This window comes from Pseudorasbora parva, chromosome 14, assembly GCF_024679245.1.
Source record: "Pseudorasbora parva isolate DD20220531a chromosome 14, ASM2467924v1, whole genome shotgun sequence".
Classification (NCBI taxonomy): domain Eukaryota; kingdom Metazoa; phylum Chordata; class Actinopteri; order Cypriniformes; family Gobionidae; genus Pseudorasbora; species Pseudorasbora parva.
This window is the reverse complement of record NC_090185.1, coordinates 16722069-16745594: the sequence shown is the minus strand read 5'-3', so window position 1 is coordinate 16745594 and position 23526 is coordinate 16722069. Positions and strand designations below refer to the sequence as shown.

Sequence of the window (23526 nt, the reverse complement as noted above, 5' to 3'; positions counted from 1 at the left end):
GTAAATTGTCAATTATATACATTTAAACCTCCTTTTCCCCGTTTCTACAGGCGCCGAAGACGTACGACACCTTGGAAAGGGAAAGCAACCCAAAAATGCTAGCACACTCCATTCTTTCTCATCTGTTTTTTAATCTCTCTCTCCCTCTCTCTCTCTCTGCTTTTATCTTTCAATCTGTCTTTCCTGCCTTTTTTTTCTCCCTTCCGTCATTCCTTTACTGTGCAGTTGTGCCATGACCAAAGCCTCTCCTTTCGAAACGTCAACGTTAGCGAGGAAAAGGAAATGGTTTTAAGACGCACTCCTGTATTTTACTCTGTACAAAAACCCTGCATGCGGAAACCATCTCACACACACTACAATGACATCGTTTCTGTAACACCACGTCCTAACCGCCCGCATAAGTCAATCGATATCGCAATCCCTCTCTAGCTGTGTATCAAATATATTCAGATTAGCTGTGGTTTTGTCGGTTAACACAAAATTTTGCTTTCATACAGAAAAATTACTTAATATCTGGTTGGGACATAAACGCGACTTGAGTGATTTGTTACTTATTTATCAAATGTTTGGGTGAGAAGATTCCATCTTCCATTTTGTCTGCTTAGTTTCTGTTTGTCACACTCCGCCCACTGAAATCTCATTGGTCCAGATAGCTGTATATGTTCTATGATTGGCTATTTTGTGGCTTTGCACAGTATTTTTACTCAGTGTTGGCATAGCAATTACTTTACATTCAGAGCTTCGCAGACTAGGCTAGGACATGGTGTTACTTGACCCTTAAAAAGTGATTTCAATGCAGATTTATTAGCTTTTTCAGGAGGAAAAACTTTTAAAAAAAGAAGAAAAACACAGATGACCAGATGTTTTTGTTGTTGTTGTTGCTGTTGTAAAATCTTTGGCTAAGGGGTTTATCTCAGAAATGGCTTTTTTCTTGTCTTTTATGATTTGGATTACATTTTCTTGCTTCAAAACTCAACACCGGGTTTAAAACGACTCGACATAATCATGTACAGTCAAAGGTGTCAATTTTGTCTTGTTGTGAAAGCCAAAAACAAGCAATTTTCTGCCACATACAGCCATGTACAGAACTTAAATACGTTTAGACTGAAGTTTGAACATTAAAACTAGTTGTAAGACAAGCAGATCTTTCAAAGTACTTACTAAACACTGCTTAATGGGTTATTTAATGGGAGATTCAACAGTTTATGGATTGTAGTTACAGTTTTACACCATATCTACCTTGTGACACTGTATTTGTTATTAATTTGTGGTGTTTTACTGTAAGAATGTAATCACACAGAGCATCTCTTTCAGCATCGAGGATGTGCTTGCTTTACAGCTCAGAGAATTATTAGCTATTTTCAAGCAGATTAATATTTGCATGAGGACTACGAAAGAATGAGAATTTTAGTATGTCAAATTATATTTCTAAGGATGCTCTAGAAATGTAATTAAATAAGGTTACCCTTTGTCAAAATGATTTTATTTTGTTATATAAATATATTACTCACTATAAACAATCACAACTATTCAGAGAAGAGATATGGTGGAAAAAAATGAGGAAACTTGGGAGGAAATGGGAGGAAAACTTATGTTAATGCTTTTGGGGCACTCGCAAAACTTCTTGTCTCGTTTCTCGGGGAACGCAAAACTTTTAAGAGAAGGCAAAATCATAATAAAAAAATTTTTCACCCTCCCATCCGATATTTTCCCGCCACCATGTCCCTTTAGGGACTCCGTACAACCAGATAACAGACAAATAGAAAAAGTATAGTTTTTTTGTTTTTTTTTATGGTCACGGTATAGTGATTATGCTGGCAGGAGAACAGCTCTTAAAAACAGCTGTCTAGTTAAAACGCTAGAGATTTTTGATTTACAGCTCTATAAAGTGGAATAAACGCAGATTTTCTGGAGGTCTGAGTCGAAGGAATTCTAGAATCATCACTATAAGTTTTTGAACTTAGTTGTTCGCAATATGAGCCAAGCTTTAGTAACCTCTGTTGTTTTTTTATTGTTTATTTATTTACATTTGTGGTAAAAATCGCTGCAGTCTTTGGCTTTCTTTAATTTTGAAGTACTGATTCCATATTTACGTGTCTCAATGTGCATCTCTCTCTCTTTTTCTTTTTCTTCATTTTGTTGCTATATTGTAGTGTTTTCTCATTGACTTAATTTTATCATAGGAAACTTGTAGCTATTATATTAATATGTTAACAATCATTTCTGCAGCTGCCCCTTGTGTTGATGGGTCATTAAGTAACGTTATTAGAGTCCAGAATTCATAGTCTGAAAACACGTGATGAACTACACACCTCCAGATAGACGAGCAGAGTAATAATATTCTTTGTATAATAAAAATAAAACTTTTTAAAATGCACCACCAGCTAGCATGCCAACAAAATGTACGTTGATATTGTAAACAACCGTGATCTCTATGAATAAAATGGTTCTTCGTCGTTACCAACTTCTGTTTTGTCGTCATTTGAAATTTGCGTGTTGTTGTTTGAAATGGATGGATTTCCATTTTTTTTTTTTTTTGGGGGGGGGGGGGGGGATCTTTCCTTAAAGGTTATTTTGTTCCTAGCCACTAGATGGCACCACGATGTTGTTGAAAAACGTAACCTGGACTCAACCGCAACGACAGGACTCGGGAGACCTCGTGAATGGGGAAAGCCCATGCAAATAATCATGCAAACATGGATTTTAGTGCAGATGCTGTGTCTGTGTCTGAATATGAGAACTCCGCGGTCATCATATACACATTGTAAAATGTATATGAACACTTAAAGAACACTAGTAGCTCACCCAAAAATAAATATTCGGTCATCATCACCCTCAAGCTGTTTCAAATCTGTATGAATTTCTGAACACAAAAGTAAGACGAAGAATATGGGTAGGCTACCACACAGTTGAAAGGACCCACTGACTTCCTGGAGATGAAAATACTATGCGGCCTGTCTGGTTACCCATTCTTCAAAATATCTTATTTTGTGTTCAGTAGAAGAAAGAAATTCATACAGATTCGGAACAACTTGAGGATGAGAAAATGACAGAAATGTAACTTTTGGGTGAACTATCCCTTTAAGTCTCACTATCGAATGTCTGACAGTACAAAATTACCTGAAACATAATATGAAGTGACGTTTACATTTAACACTGCATGACCTTTGAAAACCACGTTTTGTTCTCATTTTGAACAGTTTGTTTTGTCACCTAAACAAACTTCATTGTTTGACGTGTTTTGCTTAAAGTTCTGCTATCTTTCTGTACAATTAATAAAATTTCCCTTGATATTGCTCAAAACAATGACTGGAAAAGTGCCTTAAGAAATACTTTTGGGTGACAGATCTGCATTTGATTTTTAACTTTTACCCTTTCCACCCCCATGTGTCATTAAATATCATAGCACATATTGCATAATATTTGCAAGTTCGAGTTTGCATAATTCCACCAGTCTCCTCGGGATAAATAGCAATACATAAATAAAACATAACTTATAAAGTACAGCTGTATTGTATTTTGGTCTCACTTTGAAAAAATAGCACCTTTAAATAGCTTTTATCTTTCATAAAATACCTCAAAATTCTGGGAAGAGACACGGCCATGATTTTTACCCCGAGAGATTGACTGTACCTTTTTTCTTTTAGGCATATAAAGCCAAAATACTATTTAACCCATTTGGTATAAAGCCTGTTTGGAACTCCGAAGTGAAAATAAATCGATGGAATAAATAATAGTGACCCCAGAAGCATAGATGGTAAAAAAAAAAAGAAGGTACTTTCATCAGTCCGGTAGTTCTCTCATGCACACACTAGTATCGTGTCTTTGACCGTGAGCTGCAGGCTTGGCACGCTGCCGGATTTCCTTTCTTCCCTCTGATTGGCTGTTGAAAGGCGCCGTCCTCCTGGATGAACTAAGCGACTGGCTTCTAATTGGACTAGAGCGGCTGAGCGGTTGTGGGCTGATGCCTCGTCTCATGAATATTCATAAGCGCCATAGAGCTACATGCGGCCTCACCCTTGGTCGGTTGTTAGACGAATCTGTTATCTTTCAGCGACTTTATCGCCGTTTCCTTGGACTTTGCCGGGCCTTTTCGATTTTAAGAGAGGACAAATATCATCAAAGGTGGGTATTTAGAAGCTTACATTATTTGCTAGCCTCGATAGATTGACGCTCAGTTTGCCGGCCGGCTTTTCCTTAAGAAACCAAGGAGTGGTAGGAAGCGAGTAATTCACGTACAGATCACAGTTTTTAATGCAAATGTAACGTAGATGACGTTTAGTTTGACTAAATACTTAAAGTAATTGAACAGTTTCATTCCAAATCATTGTAAATAGGCTATTATAGAGACATTAGTAATCGTATTCTGTATAGGCTATTTCTTGCTTTCTCTGCCTATTTTCCATTTTCACACTCACATCCATTTTGATTATGTAATATTGAGTACATCCCTCCCCTAATCTTTCGTGCATCTGTGTTATTTCAGGTCACATTAGGATCCGGTTACACGTTTGATTGACGTATGGAAGCCACACCCTTGCTTTAAATCCACCTGCACTTTCAGAAACTCATTCTATTGAAGCGCACAAGGGATCTGAGCACTTTAATAATAACGGATAAACCCTCTATTAGATCTACCTGAACCGTCCAGCCCAAGAATATCTACTCCTGCTTTTTTATTCTGTCTATACAGAGCCTTAAAGCCTCGTTCTGCATTTGTTCAAAGCCCTCCAGGTCAATAGGACAGCAAAGATGATGCAAATCTGCGAATCCTACAACCAAAAAAACTCCCTCTTCAATTCCATGAACCGGTTTATTGGTGCCGTGAACAACATGGACCAGACGGTCATGGTGCCAAGTTTGCTGAGGGACGTCCCATTGGACCAGGAGGAGGAGAAAGAGGTGAGCACCTTCCAGGATGGAGACATGTATGGCTCTTATGTGCTCCTCAAATCGATTAGGAACGATATCGAATGGGGAGTGCTTCAAGCCGACGAGAGGCGCAAGGACAAGCACGGCGTGACCACGTCCTTGGAAATGTCTCGCATCGAACCAAACGATGAGGACTTGGAGAAGTTGTTTCATTTTCATCTAACTGGACTGCACACGGTACTGTCAAAGCTCACCCGAAAAGCGAACACTCTAACTAACAGATACAAGAAAGAAATTGGTATAGGTGGCTGTGGGAATTGAAAGCAACTAGAGTTTACTCCATCCATCGCCGGTGGACCGCAAAAAAAGTTCACATGAGGGTGCAGCAGGGGTTGAAGCCTAATGGGCCCCTGGTGGCTTCCGTGCATTTTTAATACCCCGGATCGAAACAAAGACTTGTACTGGACGCCGGTTTACAAGCACCCTTAATTCCCCTGCTAACATCCCTTAATATTGTTTGCACAACCTGGATACAACCTGGATACTGGCTTAAATTAAACGCATTGTATTTAAATAAGCGAACAAGCAAACATTTAAAAAATGTAAAAAAATATATGCAAAAGACATTTCATGGCCCCTTATGGTAGTTGTATTAATGTAGATTTATGAAATTGAGGCTGGGGGAGAGAATTAAAATCACTAACTATGTATAAAACGCACATTTGTATGCTAAAGAGTTGCTGGAACCGTATGACGTCACAATCGATGATGGAATCGCCATGATGGTTCTTGAGGATACTGACTGATTCCAGGAGATTATGTCACAGTTACTGTTAATAATTGTCTAGAAGGAATGTTGTCATGTATTTTTTCTATCACAAAGATGGTTCAGAAAATAAACATTTTGTAAATACAACTCTTTACTCTGCAAGTGTTTGATTTCCGAGTGACTCATTTTCTTCTGGGATGTCCTTGGCAAACTATCACTTTACAGTATGCCTAGTGTACTTGTGTTATCAAGCTCAGTAAACATTGGCCTGTGTTGGTGCGCACAGCTGCTGCTGAGGTCCACAGAGGGATCGGGCACGTTATATTAAGACCTGGCAACGCCTGAAAGAGCCGGGCACCTGCAGTGCATTTTTTTTCCCCAATTCGTACTGCTGAGTCGCTGCTTGAGTTGCACTTAATGATGGACGTCTCTAATCTAAGCTGCCCACACCAGTTTAATAACCCTAAATTCACTTCCATAAGAAAAAAAGTCTTAGAAACTAAGAATCTTAGCTGGCGTTGCTGGCTTACAGTTTTCTACAGGCGTTGTGTCAAATTTAAGTGTGTTTATGCTAAAATCCTGTGTTCTAATACAATACAAGGTTTGATTTAAACAGTACTGTAATCAGGTTTTCCTTGTAAATGTAAACAGACAAGCATAAGACGAATTTGATAAACTGTCAAACAAAGTATAAACCAAATGTAAAACGATATGTGAAGTTTTCTCTGGTTTTGTCATCAAATGGACTAATCAGGTTTTGCTTAAACTATTATAGATGTTTACACTGTTAAAATGTGTAAAGCGTAAACAAAAATGTAAATGGACATTTACATTATGAATTGGATCTTTTCCTGGGGGAAAAACAACAACACAATTTTTTACGATAGTTCGCACATTGTTATGAATTATCATAAATGTAAGATTGTGCATGTAAAAACACTCAAAGTAGTCATTACCACTAAGGCCCTGTTTACACCTTAAGATTAATTTGTCTCTTTTGTCCACTTTCACCCAGACAGCAACATAGAGTCAGTCTAATTCCGGCCCACAGCTGGGCCGAAATTATTTGCTGTCTGGGAAAACACTTCTGTCCTGATTTCTGATTACTTCTAACGGCCAAAATAAGTTTGCGCAATTTACATATGTATGCGCCCAGAGACGATGGGAAGTGCATAAAGAGCAGCAGCTTTCATTTCTGCTTCGACAGCCAAAAGTCTTAAAGTCTCGAGTCTTATACTTTTCTGTCGGACATGCGTCGTAGCCTCGACACCGTTGGCACCGCGGGCTACACAAAGCCTATGACGTAGCTACGAAGTACACGAGACGCAAAAGTATAAATTGGGCTTTAGAAATCAGGAATGGTAAGAGAACATTGTGCTTGGAATTTTTTCCCTTCTTCAAACCAAATTTGGGTCTCCAGCCGACAAAGTTTAAATCTTGTCTGGCTAGCGTGCTTCCCATAATGTTTAAGCGGAGAGTACGTGATCTTATGTGGCTGTTTGAACGCATTTTGACTACATGAGTGTCTACATGAGTGTCTACATAATAAAAGCAATTCAGTCAAATGCGCAATTGACTACTACGTGGTTGAAAGTGGGCAAGCTCAAAACGTTTAAGACCCTGTTTACACCTGTATTTAGCGTAGTGATCGACCAAAACGCATCTTAAAACCAGGTGTAAACAGGGCCTAAGAAAGGTCACCCATATTATGTCCTTAATAAATCAATAGGCTACATATTTCTGACATCCTAGCTCAATGCTATATGAAGTTGATCTAAATATGGTCATTAATCCAAAACAAATTTTTGGTTGACCCATTTGGCCGAAACATTATAGAAGTATATTGAGTTTGCACTGCACACAGAGTGTTTAGCTTAGCATCTTTTATGGCTGGGTAAAAAAATATATAGATTTCTTGATTTTAATCGAGTCCTCATTTTTATTAACCGATGTCGATGTTTAAATCCCAAATCGATTAGTATTTTTTTTGGGATGAATGAACTGAACTTTGTAGAGCTCCTCCCATTATAAATCACAATAATCTTTGTGCTTTGTTACTTTTGATATGAAATAAATTCTCAGATTTCAGTGTAATTCTCAAATTTAAAATACAAAAATACTGTTTGGCGCTGACGCGCTGTTTAATGTGGTGTGAAAGATCACGCGGCAGCAGCACGGAGCACACGTGATCTGACCATCTCCTCATATCCTATGCTCATATCATACCAGGTACAGCGCGAAATAAACATGAACAACATTCTGCAGGTATGTTAAAATATACATTACTACTTACCAAAAACCCGTATCATGCCTCATGGAATCACTCGATCAATGTTTCAACCGCGGAAAGATGCCAATAAAACTAGTAAACAATACATTTACCTTAGAAAATATTCAGTGACCATTAACTCGTTAGTGAGCTAGACAAATTAACTAAAGTAGCATTTTGATAAATATACGCACCACGTTACATAATCATTATCATTTTTTAATGTTTTTTTTATTATAAATGCATGTTTTAAATCCGCTCAGTTGGTACAACATTGCCAAGTTATAAAAACTTGACTCAGTTACCATATAGTTTACACTTTACAGCATTAGTTAAGAGATTTTTTCCTCAAGAAAATTTGCCATGTGCTACGTGTCTGATATATATTCACAATATTGAATCAAATTTCAAGCTTGTGAATGGAAATCGAATCAAATTAGGAAATTTATGTCAATATCCAGCCCTAGCATCTTTGCACTTCACCTTTGTTATCTAAGAGCCAGACAACCTACAATTTGCTCTTTGAACATCATGTATCTTAGTAACATCATGTTTCTTAGTACTGGACTAGTAGACAAACTGACCTTAGTACTGATGGATTCGTAAGTGTCAGACAGTAGATAAAGCTGATTTGAGGTGGGTATCAGATGCTTGTTTGTTCCTACTTTCCATTGTATTTCCTGCCATGTTCATAGTCCAAACCCTACTGGTTGACATTTTTTTCTCGTCTTCCTTTTCACAAACTAATTAGGGATGCTGGGGGAGAACTATACAGGAAAGAAGGCCATCAGTTGGATTTGCTGATCTAGCGTTTCTCATACTCCAACTGTTTGTCTTCTATCTAGCTGATGTAAGACCAGCCCGTGGCGTGACATACTGAAACTTCCAGGCAGTATGATCGAGTTTTGGAGGACCGTAAGACCAATGGTGTAGCAGTAAGTAGGAAATGAGGTATGATGCAACGTGTCCGCTGGGTGCACAAAAGGGTTCTGGTATTAGGTGCAACCCCAAAACGCACACTATTGTTTTTCTTCGCAGAGAAGCGAGGCCAAATTGCTTGTGGTGCAAAAACTCCAAGGGCGACATTCGTCATACTGTTAATTCTACGTTATTTTAAAAAAGTGACTCCCTAGGCTTTGAAACAGTGCAGATGAGGAAAAGTGAGCAGCAAACTAGCAGTATAATGGAGAGGATGGGTGCTGCCTTATTGTTAAGAGGATTGTGTCTTGTCTCCGAGTGCAAGAAAATAGCCGCCTTATTACAGTCCCTCACTATTTGACATCTCTCTCTGAGCTATTTCAGTGGCAGCTTGTCAGGTTTGTCCTTAGTGGTCTGGTCATCTGTTACTGTCTGGGACTTCCCAGGATACAACCCTTCAGAAACGTCGGGAAGGACATTCTATTCCTCTAGTGACAATAACAAGACAAGCTGTGCTCAAGTGCCGTCACCATTGTGGCCGAAACAAACCACATGGCGGTGGTCAAAAAACAGTGTTGCGAAGCTGAGAAAGATGACAAGATTCCTGCAAAAACAAAATAAGGCGGTGTGTAATTCAGTTAGGAAATTGATTTAAAGGGAAAGGGAATTTAATATCATAGAGCCAAACATGTAAACACCCTCAAGAGGGTTTTGTTAAAAAGTTTGAAAACTCTCCTGTACGTTTAAATGATTCTTGTGTTGGAAAATCATTTCAAAACATGTGAGCTATTGATTTACGCCGCCACCTGTGAGTTGAAGTATTTAGGTTACAGTAGATTACTGTAAATTAGGTGTGACGAATGGAACGGTGATTCAACCGTAATTAAAACGTATAAATGGCTCTGTTATCTTGCCATGGTGATTATTTTTACAACCGCAAGATTTAAGGCTATCAGTGCGTCATGGAAAGCTCGCTTATGAACGCGTTAACACACAAGGGATTGTATATGTTAGGAGGTGTAAATTTATATCATAACTGGTCTGTGCGCTTTATTGGTACCAGATTCCCAGAAAGCACGCTTTATTCTTTCACAATTTGAGCCTGATGAATCTTGTATTGTCATCCTGGAATATGACCATAATGTGTATTCCTTCATGGTTGTTTAAGAATTGATAAGCTACACACTCAATCAATAAGGGTTGGAAGAATTGTTGCCAAGCATATAACATGCTAAAAAAAAACGTAATAATCACTGGAATAATCATCCAATCATAGACTCTTAAGCATTTACCTATTCAAATCCAAACTGCAACTTTTTTTTGGTTGGACAGTGTATCAATTTAAATAATTTTTTTCTTGTTTTTACAAACTGGAAGACAAGATTGCTTTCTGTGGTGTTTGACCTTGGTGTTTGTCACAGATACAGCTGATCTTTACTTGCATTGTGGGCGATAGAAAAGGAACAACAATGATACAGGATCGGAGATGCACTTAAAGGGTTAGTTCACCCAAAAATGAAATTGATGTCATTAACTTCTCACCCTAATGTCGTTCCACACCCGTAAGACCTCCGTTCATCTTCAGAACACAGTTTAAGTTCACCAATGTCACGTGATTTCAGCAGTTTGGCAGTTTGACATGTGATCCAAACTGCTGAAATCACGTGACATTGGCGATCCGAATCATTGATCGATTCACTGATTCATGAGCGTTTGACTCTTTATTTGAGGATTGAAAACAAACGCGGAAGAGAATACAATGCTGAATAAAGTTTTTGTTATTTTTGGACCAAAATGTATTTTCGATGCTTCAAGAGATTCTAACTAACCAACTAATGTCACATATGGACTACTCTGATGATGTTTAGATTACCTTTCTTAACCCTTTGCTTAACCCTTTAAGCAAAAAACAGTTCCACAAAACGTTGAAGAGGAACTAGGTCTTAACATGTGAAAACTAAATTCCTGCAGTAGGAAAGGAGATATACATTCTTTAGATTAGCTTATTTGTTCACAGAAACTTGTTTCCGCTTCGGAATAAAATTAATAATTCAGACTTTTTTTCTCGCAGTTGCAAGTTTTTTTCTCAAAATTCGGACTTTTCTCGCAATTGCAAGTAGGGATATAAATGATATATACATTATAAACTCATTGAAATTAATTATCATTTCTTGAAATAGTTAAATAAAAATAAAATAAAACATTTAATTTTGGTAACCGTAACATTTTTATAGTATCGGTACCACTACTGGAATAATGGTACTGTGACATCCCTAGTACTGATCTCACATTTTACAAGATAAGATATTTGTCAAAGGTGCCCTAGAATGAAAAAAGTGAATTAACCTTGCCATAGTGAAATAATAAGAGTTCAGTACATGGACATCATATACTGTGAGTCTCAAACACCTACTTATGTAAATCTCTTGCATTAAAAACAGAAAAATAAGTGATTCTCAACATAACTGCAACCATGACGCAACCGCTGGGGATCATTTATATGCACGCCCTCAACATTTGCATCTGTCCAAACATGACGGCAGTGGCTCAGTGGTTCATGTAGGTTGTCTACAAACCAGAAGGTTGGTGGTTCAATCCCCGGTTCCACCTGACCAAGTGTCGAAGTGTCCATGAGCAAGACACCTAACCCCAGCTGCTCCCGACGCCTTATATGGCTGACATCGCCGTCGGTGTATGAATGGGTGAATGTGAGGCAAAATGTAAAGCGCTTTGGATAAAAGCGCTATATAAATGCAGTCCATTTACCATGACAGATGGAACTGACAGAGGTGAATTATTGGGACTGCAGGTAAACAAGACACTCGAGGAAAGCAAAAACGGCAGCTCTCATAGGCACAAATGTAATGTGCCCGGCTGTGCAGGGGACTTTTCATACCCTTCCCACTGATAAAAAATGTCAACAGTCATGGTTGATGTTTATTATAATCGGATAACAATTGAATTCAAGGTCGTTCGTTTGTTCAGCCCATTTCAAGAAAGCTTCGCTCTTCGCGTTTTGTCGGAGGGAAAGAAGAGCGTGCATGCTTGCGGTTGCCAGATTTCAGTAAATTAAATTCCAATCTGGAAACCAAATGCACGCGAACTCTCTCTCGATAATCTGAAGACACCAATAAACAAGTAGGCTGCATTTTAGCAATCTCCGTTTGAGATGTTCTGCTTAAAGAGTCATTCGGTCAGTCTGTGTTCTTTCAGGACTCAAGAGCCGCTTCGCTGAACAACTGAACTGCTGTGTGTTGTGAGCTAATGAAATAAGTCAATCAGAGCAGAGCTCAACATTAATATTCATGACTTTTCCAAATAAGGCAAAAACAGAGAATAACATCCTATGGACAATTTTTAGGCTTTTAAATAGACCTGTAAAACTGTATCTGGACAATGTTTGCCCTTAAATAAGCCACATAGCCTCTATGTAGATATCAGAGAACAATTTAACATATTGTTTCAACTAATTCTAGGGCACCTTCAATGACGCTCAGGATCTGTTTCGCACCAAATCCTCCATCATCATCTTGTCAGTAATCTCTCCTTACTATCTTAACGTGATAAGTGAAATCAATGTAACCAACTACCGCAGCAAGCCTAATTATGGCCTCTTTTTCGTGCCTTTTCAAATTCGGATTCAGGCTTCGGGCACATCCCTAATAGATTGTTTTCCAAAAATCTAGAAAGTTAAAAAAAAAGTTCTTTGTGCCTCTTCAATCCATTTTGCTAACTGAAACCTTTATTTTTAAAACCTCGCCTCGGATAACATCTCGCATCTCCAGGGAAAAGCAAAATATGATCTGGTCGGGCCGGCACACTGATCAGGTTCCCCGTCATTGTGGATCTTGTTATTGAAATGAGCGGCTGCCAGATGCCCTCCGGTGCTGATCTGAGCTCAGGTTTTGCTAGAGCTGCACGTAGTAGTTAAATACAGGGAAGCCGACCTCGGATCAGGGCTCAAGGGCATCCTGTGCGCAGCACGCCGTCATTTAGTCGTCAAAGGATTGTGCAGCGTTTCATCTTGAATGGCCCGCCATGATTACTTCCTTTCCATTAAAATGGCCCCTCTCTGCCTTCCTGCCATATTTTTTTCCCAAGCATCCTCTCCACCTTTTTGAAAATTCGCCCCAAAATTATTAATGATTCCGATATATTTTCCATGCGAGCGTTGCTGATTTGCATGACTCACAGCGGAGAGAGAGTAGGAAAGAAAAAAAGCAGAGAGGGAAAGTGGGTAATGAGCGAAAGGAAGGAGGAAAAAAGAGGAATGCAAAGACGAGACGGCAGGGAGGTGGGCGGCCGTGGAGACCAGGGACTCGTAATTGCCTTCTGCAGCGAGACTGCAAGATGAGGAGAGAGAGAGAGAGAGAGAGAGAGAGAGAGAGAGAGAGAGAGAGAGAGAGAGAGAGAGAGAGAGAGAGAGAGAGACAACGCTTTGAAATTTCATCTCGGGGCTCAGGGCCATCAAAGTCTGTAGGGTGTTGAGGCCGCCGCGTTCGACAATTCCCTCTGCTTGTTTCTCTCTCTCTCTCGCCGCTCTGTCGGTGACGGCGGGAGGCAGTTATTCTCCGGTGTCTTGGTCGTCTGTCAGTGAAGCCGTTGATAAGAGCAGAGAGCCAAGCGCTAAGTGAGTTAGACAGCCAGGCAGGCGGTAGCGGATAAACGAGGGTTGAAGGTCAGGAGAAGCCATGTCACGCCCTTAAACTCTGCGGACACCCTGAGCCGTCAGGATGCTCTGACAAGTAGCTGAGGTAGTGCAGACTGAATTATAAATGCTATGATAGATTACAATAGAAAACGCATGGGTTTTGAGGGAAGATGATTATTTCCCTCAAAAATGAACATCCTACAAACCCTTTCAAAGCTCTTTCTTCCATGGAACATGATGAAAATATGTTGTTTCTCAATTACTGTACAAGTTCCTTTTTCAAGTATCAGAGTAAACTTTCACTTCATACTTCCCTGCACAACATCTCACCTTTTATTCCGCAAAATTTCAACATGTATAAAACATGGTATTCCTCATTCAAGGAACTCAAGACCCGATTTCCCGAGTCATGAACGAATGATTCTTTAGAAGCAGTTCTCAATTAACCTGCTGGTTCTCCAATGGCGCTAAATGATTCAAAAGGCACACTGATTCAATCACGAATTGCCGCAGTTCTTGCAGAGAATTTGATTGATGAGGCAAAAAGTAAGTTGCTATAGTGAGTATTGTTAAGTATTTTGGTTATTGTTTATCATCGAAATTATATTATGTTATAGCCTTACACATTGTTAATGTACCAAATCAGTTCTGTAAGGTTTGTTTAAAGAGAGAGTTCACCCAAAAATGTAAATTCTGCAAACCAAACAGAACAGTGGGGCTCCACTAACTTCCAAAGATTGGGGAAAAATACTACGTTTTTTTAACTGTTTGGTTACTTACAAACATTCTTCAAAATGTCTTCCTTTGTGTACAGCAGAAGAAAGAAATTCATTTAGGTTTGGAACAGCGTAAGGGCAAATAAATGAAAGAATTTTGGGGTGAACTATCCCTTTAAGAGCTCATTACATATTCTTTGCTTACGACACAAAGACCACATTCACCATTGTATTTTGCGGTGGTTTTCACTTGTTTGCGCATACTTGAATCAACTTGATATTGAAAGTTTAATATTTTGATAGTGTATGACTATTTCTGTTACTTTGAATAATAGCATAATTCATAATATTCTCATATATTTAAGCAGTAGGCCTGTTTTAATCAGGTAAAACAATTAAAAGCAGTACTTTTAACTGGTGTCTGTTAACCACTACTGTACAAAATGATTTAGAAAAAAGTTACCTGGTTGCCTTAAAATTTTGAGTTCATTGAAATAAATTTTTTGAGTTAATACAATGACAATTTTTTTAGATTTGACAAACTTTATTAAAATATTATTAAAAAAAATTTGTAAGCATATTGGGTAAATGTGTGTGTTTTATTTGTGATGACGCAGTGAAACATGTCAAAAAGTGCTATTGTCATGATTTATCACATTTTTTATGTGGTTCAGATATTTTGAGTTTCTATTTATTAAACAAATTTCCTTCATTATAGCAACTCAAATTTTTTATTTCAATAAACTCAAAATTTTAAGGCAACCAGGTTACTTACTTTTTTAAGTTAAACCAACAAAAAACAACACATTTTTACAGTGTAGAATAAAATAAGTGTGACAGAGTAGGCCTACAGGATACAAATCAACTTTTTTTTCCGAAGAGCCTTGATCCGTGTTAATGGGACATATGGTCTGAGTAACAGGATTGACACAAATAGCCGTTTAGTCAAATATCCTGTAATACAGTGGGCCTACGTCATCGATATAGAGCAATTACTATCTTTGAATTTAATCTCTCTCTCTCTCTCTCTCTCTCTCTCTCTCTCTCTCTCTCTCTCTCTCGAACACATATCTGTCATCCACCAATCAGCGGTCGTTCGTGTGGTCCTGGATCGTGGGGTTTTGCCCTTCATTTTCTGCGTAATTAAATTTTGATTACCCCTTTAGCTCGGTGAGCGGGGAATACTCCACAGCACACTCTGATTGCCGCCGCACGCAGACTCATTACCGTTCTTGCGCGCACTGTGTGTGTGTGTGTGTGTGTGTGTGCGCTTTCGCAGGATCCCCGTGCTTTAGTTCCCCTGAGTTTTTTTTCTACCTTGTTTATGAGGTTGGGTTTCTCTCATCAGCAGCATTAGCGGCTCTGAGCAGAGATGAATGGGATCGTCCTTGCTTGCGGACACACACAAACACACACCCTGCCGCGATCTAATGCTGCATAGCTGACCTTTCCAGACGTCCTTGTTGCGAGGGCGCGCATGCTGAGAGCCCGCATACTGCTATATAAACGAATATATTATTGTGTGTATATTATTGTTGTGTGTGCATATTCTTTTGAGTTTATAGCCTATTTGTGTGTGTGTATGTGACTTTTTATTTATTTTTATTAAAACCACCATTGTCTTCACGTAAAGTAGCATTGTCTTACCATGATTTTCAGACATTTATCATTTGCAATTTTTATGTGACTCATAATGTCACATAAATACTGTGTAAAGTAAATACTATGGTAGTCTGCTAAATGCCATAGCAAAAATACTTTCTTCTAACACAGTATTCAATATCACCGTTCTCACAGCATGTTGTTTTATGGGTTTCAAACATTTACCATGGTATGTTATGGTAAATCCATGGTATTCTTTGGAATTTCCACAAAAAACACCGGACCGGACATATACTACTTTAACATCAACTATCTTCAAGCCACAAAAGTGCCATTACCAAGTTTTTTAAAGACATTTTGATTGCAATACTTTTAAATACTACCATGATATTTTGTAAAAGTACCACACTACTACCATAGTATTTCGAACATATGCCATGCTATCCCATGGTGTTCTTGGAATTACCATGTAAATTTATGTAACATTAATTTCATGTGGTATATTTCAAAGTACCATATTATACCTTCTGAGTCCGCCGCAGTGCTCCTTAAAATAAATACCATACCATGGTACTTGAATATGGTCTCATGTCAAGTGATTTTCCTTCAGATACTGTGGTGATACCATGCAGTGGCGGTCAGTGTTGTGCAAGTTACTTCCAAACTGTAATATATTATAATTACTTATTACTGCTATTTAAAAGTAATTCTTTACATTACAATATTACTGTCTCAGAATTGTAATGCGTTACATTACTCCTCTATTACTTTTGAGTTACTTTCACCAAAATAACTACAGAAGTAGCTCTTAACATTCTAAGATGTAGGCTACAACATTTTACATCCAGCAGAAGGCGATATGATTGACTGAATAATGACTGTGGGGTATCAGGCTAACAATAGAGAATTGTCTCAAGACAATGCAAGAAATCATGACAGACAGAATCACAAACAATCCAATTTTGTTACAAGTATTGTAAAGGTAAAGATTATCTGGCAATATGTGGGAATAGCTTCTGTTTATAGACACAACATAACTGTGTGTAAACTCTAAGTTGACAATATGTGCATTTGTTCTTTTCTTATTGTTTCGACATTGATAGAATTTCGGTTTTAGACAAAGGTTGCATTTGACTGCATTTATATTTGACTATTAGCCTTCGTTCTTGTCCTTATCTCTAATAAATTCTAAGCAATGCGCATCCATCTCGCGAATGTACAGTAGAGATGTGATGGTGGGGACATTTTCCCACCGGTTAATCAAAGTGTGGTGTGACAACACCGGTAATAAAAGAAACATGCGCACTGCCGCTCAGGCATTAATAACGGTAGCGGATGCAAAGCGAGTGCTTTCAATGAATTCCTATGAAAGTTATGCTTCCATATGAACTGAAAACGCGCCAGTGCACGGCTGCGCGCTGAATGACAGCTCGTCAGTAAATGCGCGCTCTGTGCGGCCAAGCAGATTTTAGTTTCGGTTTAAAATTAGCCTATTATTCTTAATGAAAAACACGACACAATGACAAACTCCCTTTATTAGGCGCTTTTACATTTCACTTTGAAACCAAATCTTCCGCGATCATCTGTCAGCTCAAGATCTGACTCCTGCTGCGACGCTCGTTCGGATCATGTTTATTATAGCAGACACCAGTTTTTATTTGAACGGCCTGTTCTCTAACTGAACAAAATGACTTAATTACTATTTTAAAAAAATCAAAACCACGGTGTGCAGTAGGCTAGTCTTATTCTGTCATCTTCACCCAAGTGTTTAGTTTGGCTCAGCAGCGCGCGCCTCATCTCTCGTACGTTCTTCGACGCGCTCGCCGTTGTGCTATTCTTTTAAACGACAGAGCCTTTAAACCTTCTTTAGCCACTTTTCCACCGGCCAGCGCGAGCACAGAGGCTGAAATCATGCCTGTGGCACTTCTGTTAAATCCGCCCTAAACACGCACTGGACTATGTCACACAATAGGCTATACAAATGTACACCAGCAAAAGGGAGATAAGTAAATCGCTATACAAATATATCAGAAGCTGTCATTAAGTCTTTATTTACAAACCTGGACACCACACGTGGCTATTGACTGTGAACAGGTAATAACTTGCATTTTCATTCGTTAATGTATCGCAATTTTTTTCCTTTTCCGTTTTCTTTTCTTTCTTTTTTTTGGTGGTGGTGGTGGTGGGGGGGGGGGGGGGTGTAACGCAAGCGTTACTGGAAATGTACCGAGTAAAATATTACTGAAAATTCATTAGTAATGCCTTACACTACTGCGTTACATAAAAAAGTAATAAGTTACTGTAATGTATTACTTTTGTAATGCGTTACTCCCAACACTGGTGGCGGTATCAGATAGTAATACTGTGGTAGCCTACTTTGTTTGAAATATACCCTGATTACCATATTCATGAATTGTGATTCAATTCGTACATATTTTACGAGGTGGCTAATTCGTACGAATTTGTACAACCTCATTCGTACAAATTCGTGTGTTTATTTAACGAGTTGCCATATTCGTTTGAATTCATACGAATGTCCTACCTCAAACCCTGCCTCTAAACCTACCTGTCACTGGGGTTAAGACAAAACGTACAAATTTGTACGAGTGAGGTTGTACAAATTTGTACGAATTAACCACCTCGTGAAATACGCACTCCAGACAATATCATAGAAATACCATTATATTAGTGCCCAAGCTTTGCCACATCTTAAAAGGGCCTATCTTGGGACATCTTCAAATTTCAAACCAAATAATAAAAAGTATTAGTTTCTAAAAATATCAAAATGTTTGTATTAGTGCTGTGTTAGTCTATGGTTATTATAATTAGCTTAATGTAAAAACAATAGAAGTCGATGTGCAGTCCCCACGTAGACAGCTAGATAAATGTGTGTGTTTGTGTTAGATTGGGTTTCGCTGCCTCTGGCTGTGCTGAACCGCTGTGAAAATGAAGAACTGCTGTGATAAAATAACCGCTGCCCTTGTGGCTTTCTCTCCCTCTTTAACGCCTACGAAAGCATTCTGCTCTCGCCCGCTGCACAGACTGCTTTCTTTCTCCTTTCCGTCTCCTTTATAGCAGACGGGCTGATGCAAATGATTGGGCGAGCTGGGCTCCCCCCGTCCCCTGTGTCTGGTTATTGATTGGTTAATGCAGGATGTCAGCGAGTCCGTTCGGGAGCGACGCCCTCTCTCTTCCCCCGACCATTTATCAGCACGCCATCAGCTCTTCACGGAAGAGCAGGATGAATGCTAATCAATTCAGAGAGAGAGAGAGAGAGAGAGAAGAGTGTGAGATTAGATGAGAGGGAAGAGATGATACGAGACTAGAGGCGATCTGTCCTAAGGTTCTTAACCCTTCACCCTGTCCTAAGTCAACCCACAGATGTCTGTGTATAGCTTCAATAGTGTTCAAATGTTGATGATATCGGATGTTGATGTGGGACGTTTATTCCTCAGTCCCACTGTGAAAATAAATGCTAAAAAGAAAGTAAAAGAAAAAGTAAAGACATTTTGTTCAAAAACTCTAATTAAAGTTTGTTTATATCGCTTAACCCTTTAACTGTCACCCCCGTTTTTGAGAATAGTCATGAAAATGCACTATCCAAACTTAAAAGGCTGTAATTCAAGAATGGTTTGGAATATAGACTTAAGTTTGGTCTTGATTTAAAGAAGACAATCAGCAGATTATTGCTGAAGTGAAAGCATTTCAAAATATGAAAGAATGAAAAAGTTATGGAAGTTTAAATTTACTGAAAATGAAAAATACAGTACTAAATATTTTTTATTTTATATAAAATATATATTTTACAAAAAATGTTTTACTCTAAAATTACTATAAAATCAAAGGCATATGTCTAACCAAGTTGTGTTCCAAATTTGAAGTTGATATCACAAAAATTGAAGTCCTCATGAGATTTTGTTTAGGCGCTATACCAAAAATAGCCACCGGGTGTCATTCAATTTCCATTGATTGTTTTTTTGATGCATTTTCCTGTAAATTTCTGTCCAAATATCACTTCCATCACAAAAAAGTCACCACATATGGAACCTTGAGACTCAGACCTTTCCAATGATATGTGTTTTGTCAAGATTAGAAAAGATTTTGATTATAAAGTAGTTAAAATACATTTCGTAATATGAAACATGACACTGCCCACTAGGGGAGGAACCCGCTAGAAGAAATTAGAGTACCGTTTCCATGGTAATGCAACGTCTGATTTCAAAACGGTTTTCACAGGATGAATTTTGAGTTCGTAAGCTTTCGAATGATACCTAATTTATGATAATTACTAAAATATATGATACGAAAAAAAAGGCAATCAAAAAAAGAGCGCCAAGCGTCCCACCTGTGGGACGGTGGTTGGTCGCTAATAAGAAATTAGACAAATCTGATGATTTTCAGCATTGCTCAACAAGTTGTTTTTATGCTAAAGCTATTAGCAATTAAATAAATGCTAGTAGAAGTTAACGGCTACCTAATTTCTTCCTGCTCTGATTTTAATCTCCAAACGGTCTTATTAATTCACCTTGTGGTGAATTGGTTACCATATAATAAACAGATACTATGTGTGTGTGTGTGTGTGTGTAATGGTTGAGTTGGCAGTAGGAAGCTGTTAGCATGCTAATCTCAGTGTATAGTGCATATAACGTCATGTCCGCTAATCTGGCCTGCGTGTGTGTGTATCTAGGTCAGATTCTTCCTACATTATCCCTGGAATGACATCAATCAGAGAGCCAGAGAGAGAGACCGGCAGAAAGAGTGAGACAGGTAGCAAGACCTAAACAGGCAGAGAAGGAGAGGGACAGATGAGAGATAGAAAAGCTGAGAGAGAGACAGAGGAAGAAAGAGGGAATGAGAGGGACTGACAGATAAGACGAGCTGAGAGACAGGCAAAAGACAAAAAAGACAAAGGCATGATAGAAAGAGAAACAGAAAGAGGAAGACCGAAAGACATGCCAAGAACCAGAATGTGAGAGAGAGACAGGCAGGCAGAGAGACAAGGTTAGAGAGAGATTGTATAGAAAGAGAAACCGAAAAGGAAAGAGACCAATAGAGACAGACAGAAAGACAGGCCAAGAACCAGAATATGAGAGAAAGACAGGCAGGGTGAGGGATATAAAGAAAGAAAAGCGGAGAGAGAGATGGACAGACAGAGAAATAAAGGGGAGAGAGAGACTGGCATATGCTGACAGATTGACGTGCTGAGAGACAGACAGGCCGAGAAACAGAAAGACCGTCAGAGAGTCAAGCTTAGAGAGACCGATAAAAAAGAGAAGCAGAAAAGAAAAGAGACCAATAGAGGCAGACAGACAGATAGCGGGAGAGACAGGCCAACAGCCTCAAATTGAGAGAGACAGGCATAGACTGACAGAAAGATAATCTGAGAGAGAGAGAGAGAGAGAGAGAGAGAGAGAGAGAGAGAGAGAGAGAGAGAGAGAGAGAGAGAGAGAGAGAGAGAGACTGAATGACAGAGGCAGACAGGCAGAGAAAAAGAAATAAAAAGAGCCTGGCAGAGACCGACAGTGACAAAAAAAGAGAGAAACAGACAGGCAGAGAGACAGACAGGCATTTAAAAGTTGCAACAGAGTTCTGTAAACACAAAGACGGCGAGTGCGACAGGCACACTTTTTTTCTCTCTCTGCGTCTCCTGGCAGTCGATAATAGATCATGTTACGTTGATCTCTCCGGTCGCCGTGGTTACAGCGCAATAGTTAATAGCCCATTTGAGTGCACACACATGCTGTTATCAGAGCTGTGAGTGTGTGTGTGTGGGACGGCGAGCTGATTTTCCTAGGTAATGTTGCGTGTTTGCCTAGTTAATGTGCGTGTGTAGGCCTATTCGGCGTGGAAGACAAATAGCATGCATGTGTGCACGCCGTGTGAACTTATTTTCCTGTGTAATTCTTTTTAGCATATAGCGCGCAGGTGTGTATGCATGTGTGTGTGCTGCTCTTTTTTGTTTTGTTTTCTCTCTCATTTGTTTTCATAACCAGCACCAACAGACACGCACGGCCTTCGCCATGACAGCACGGGCAAATACTCGCACAGCTCAACAATGGCAAGGAAACAAACAAAGCAACGGGGCAAAATTCACACACTAGACGATGACAAATGACATTGGGCTCCAGAGTAACAAAAGTCAAAACGTCAGTAAATCATCAGACTGATGGCATACACTACTTTTTAAATAAAGTGAGTGGCATCCAATTATTTACAGGGAAATATTTAGATTACATTTTTGTGTGTGTGTGTGTGTGTGTGTGTGTGTGTGTGTGTGTGTGTGTGTGTGTGTGTGTGTGTGTGTGTGTGTGTGTATACACGCACACAGACACACAGTGGGGCAAAAAAAGTATTTAATCAGCCACCAATTGTGCAAGTTATTCCACTTAAAAATATGAGAGAGGCCTGTAATTTTCATCATCGGTACACTTTCATATATTTATGAATACTACGCCGCGTTGATGCAATAAGTCGTGCTAAAGGAGCCCCGACCAAGTATTGAGTGCATAAATGAATATATACTTTTCAGAACTTAATTTTTTTTGTATTGTAAATGCAAAATACATGCTGCCAAAACAGCTCTGACCCGTCGAGGCATGGACTCCACTAGACCCCTGAAGGTGTGCTGTGGTATCTGGCACCAAGATTTTAGCAGCAGATCCTTTAAGTCCTGTAAGTTGCGAGGTGAGGCCTCCATGGATTGGGTCATACAGATGCTCGATTGGATTGGGGTCTGGGGAATTTTTTCAACACCTCAAACTCGTTCTGCTCCTCAAATCATTCCTGAACCATTTTTGTTTTGTGGCAGGGCACATTATCCTGCTGAGAGAGACCACAGCCACCAGGGAATATCTTTCCATGAACGGTTGTACATGGTCTGCAACAATGCTTAGGCAGGTGGTACGTGTCAAAGTAACATCCACATGGATGGCAGGACCCAAGGTTTCCCAGCAGAACATTGCTCAACGAATCAAACTGCCTCCGCCGGCTTGCCGTTGCCCATAGTGCATCCTGGAGCCATGTGTTCCCCAGATAAGCGACGCACACGCACCCGGACATCCACGTGATGTAAAAGAAAACGTGATTCATCAGACCAGGCCAACTTCTTCCATTGCTCCATGGTCCAGTTCTGATGCCCACGTGCAATGTTGGTACTTTCAGCGGTGGACTGGGGTCAGCATGAGCACCCTGACTGGTCTGTGGCTATGCAGTCCCATTCGCAAACAAACTGATGAACTGTGTATTCTGACAGATTTATATCAGAACCAGCATTAACTTCCTGAGCAGATCTGTTTTATCGGACAACACGGGCCAGCAACCACCCCCCACCCCCCACCCCAACGCTGTCGTCAGTTCCCCGCTGTTCCTTCCTTGGACCACTTTTGATAGATACTGACCACTGCAGACCGGGAACACCCCACAAGAGCTGCAGTTTTGGAGATGCTCTGAACTAGTCGACTAGCCATCACAATTAACTTTGAGGACAAAATGTTCACTTGCTGCCTAATATATCCCACCCACTAACAGGTTTATATATATATATATATATATATATATATATATATATATATATATATATATATATATATATATATATATATATATATATATATATATATATAATTTTATTTATTTATCTCCCTGGAATATATATATTCTCATCTCAATTAACGCTCTCTCTCTTTGTGTTTTTGGTTTCTGTGGAGATAATTAGCAGGCGTGTCGCCAT

General features: G+C 39.3%; 3 protein-coding genes and 1 long non-coding RNA gene across 4 annotated transcripts in view; 3 read left to right on the top strand and 1 right to left on the bottom strand.

Moving 5' to 3' along the window:
- The window catches only part of tspan7 (tetraspanin 7), a 31978-nt gene extending 29518 nt beyond the window's left edge, over positions 1-2460 (top strand). The window contains exon 8 of the mRNA XM_067415684.1: positions 51-2460. The gene's annotated coding sequence lies outside the window, so the exon portion shown is untranslated. The remainder of the gene's footprint in view (positions 1-50) is intronic.
- Positions 1-23526, bottom strand: part of LOC137040223 (uncharacterized) — a 192170-nt gene that overhangs the window by 151803 nt on the left and 16841 nt on the right. The window lies entirely within an intron of this gene.
- On the top strand, positions 3968-5788 carry mid1ip1b (MID1 interacting protein 1b). The gene is made up of 2 exons (XM_067414774.1): positions 3968-4125; positions 4487-5788. Exon 2 carries the CDS (start codon positions 4753-4755, stop codon positions 5191-5193), a length of 441 nt encoding a protein of 146 aa, XP_067270875.1. The 5' UTR covers positions 3968-4125; positions 4487-4752; the 3' UTR covers positions 5194-5788.
- LOC137040229 (uncharacterized) overlaps positions 7852-23526 on the top strand; it is a 58410-nt gene continuing 42735 nt past the window's right edge. Inside the window, exons 1-2 of the long non-coding RNA XR_010897872.1 lie at positions 7852-7906; positions 8756-8861. This is a non-coding gene — a long non-coding RNA (uncharacterized lncRNA). The remainder of the gene's footprint in view (positions 7907-8755; positions 8862-23526) is intronic.

Excerpts from the sequence above, each read along its gene's own strand:
- mid1ip1b (XM_067414774.1), top strand. The coding sequence starts at position 4,753 with ATGATGCAAATCTGCGAATCCTACAACCAAAAAAACTCCCTCTTCAAT.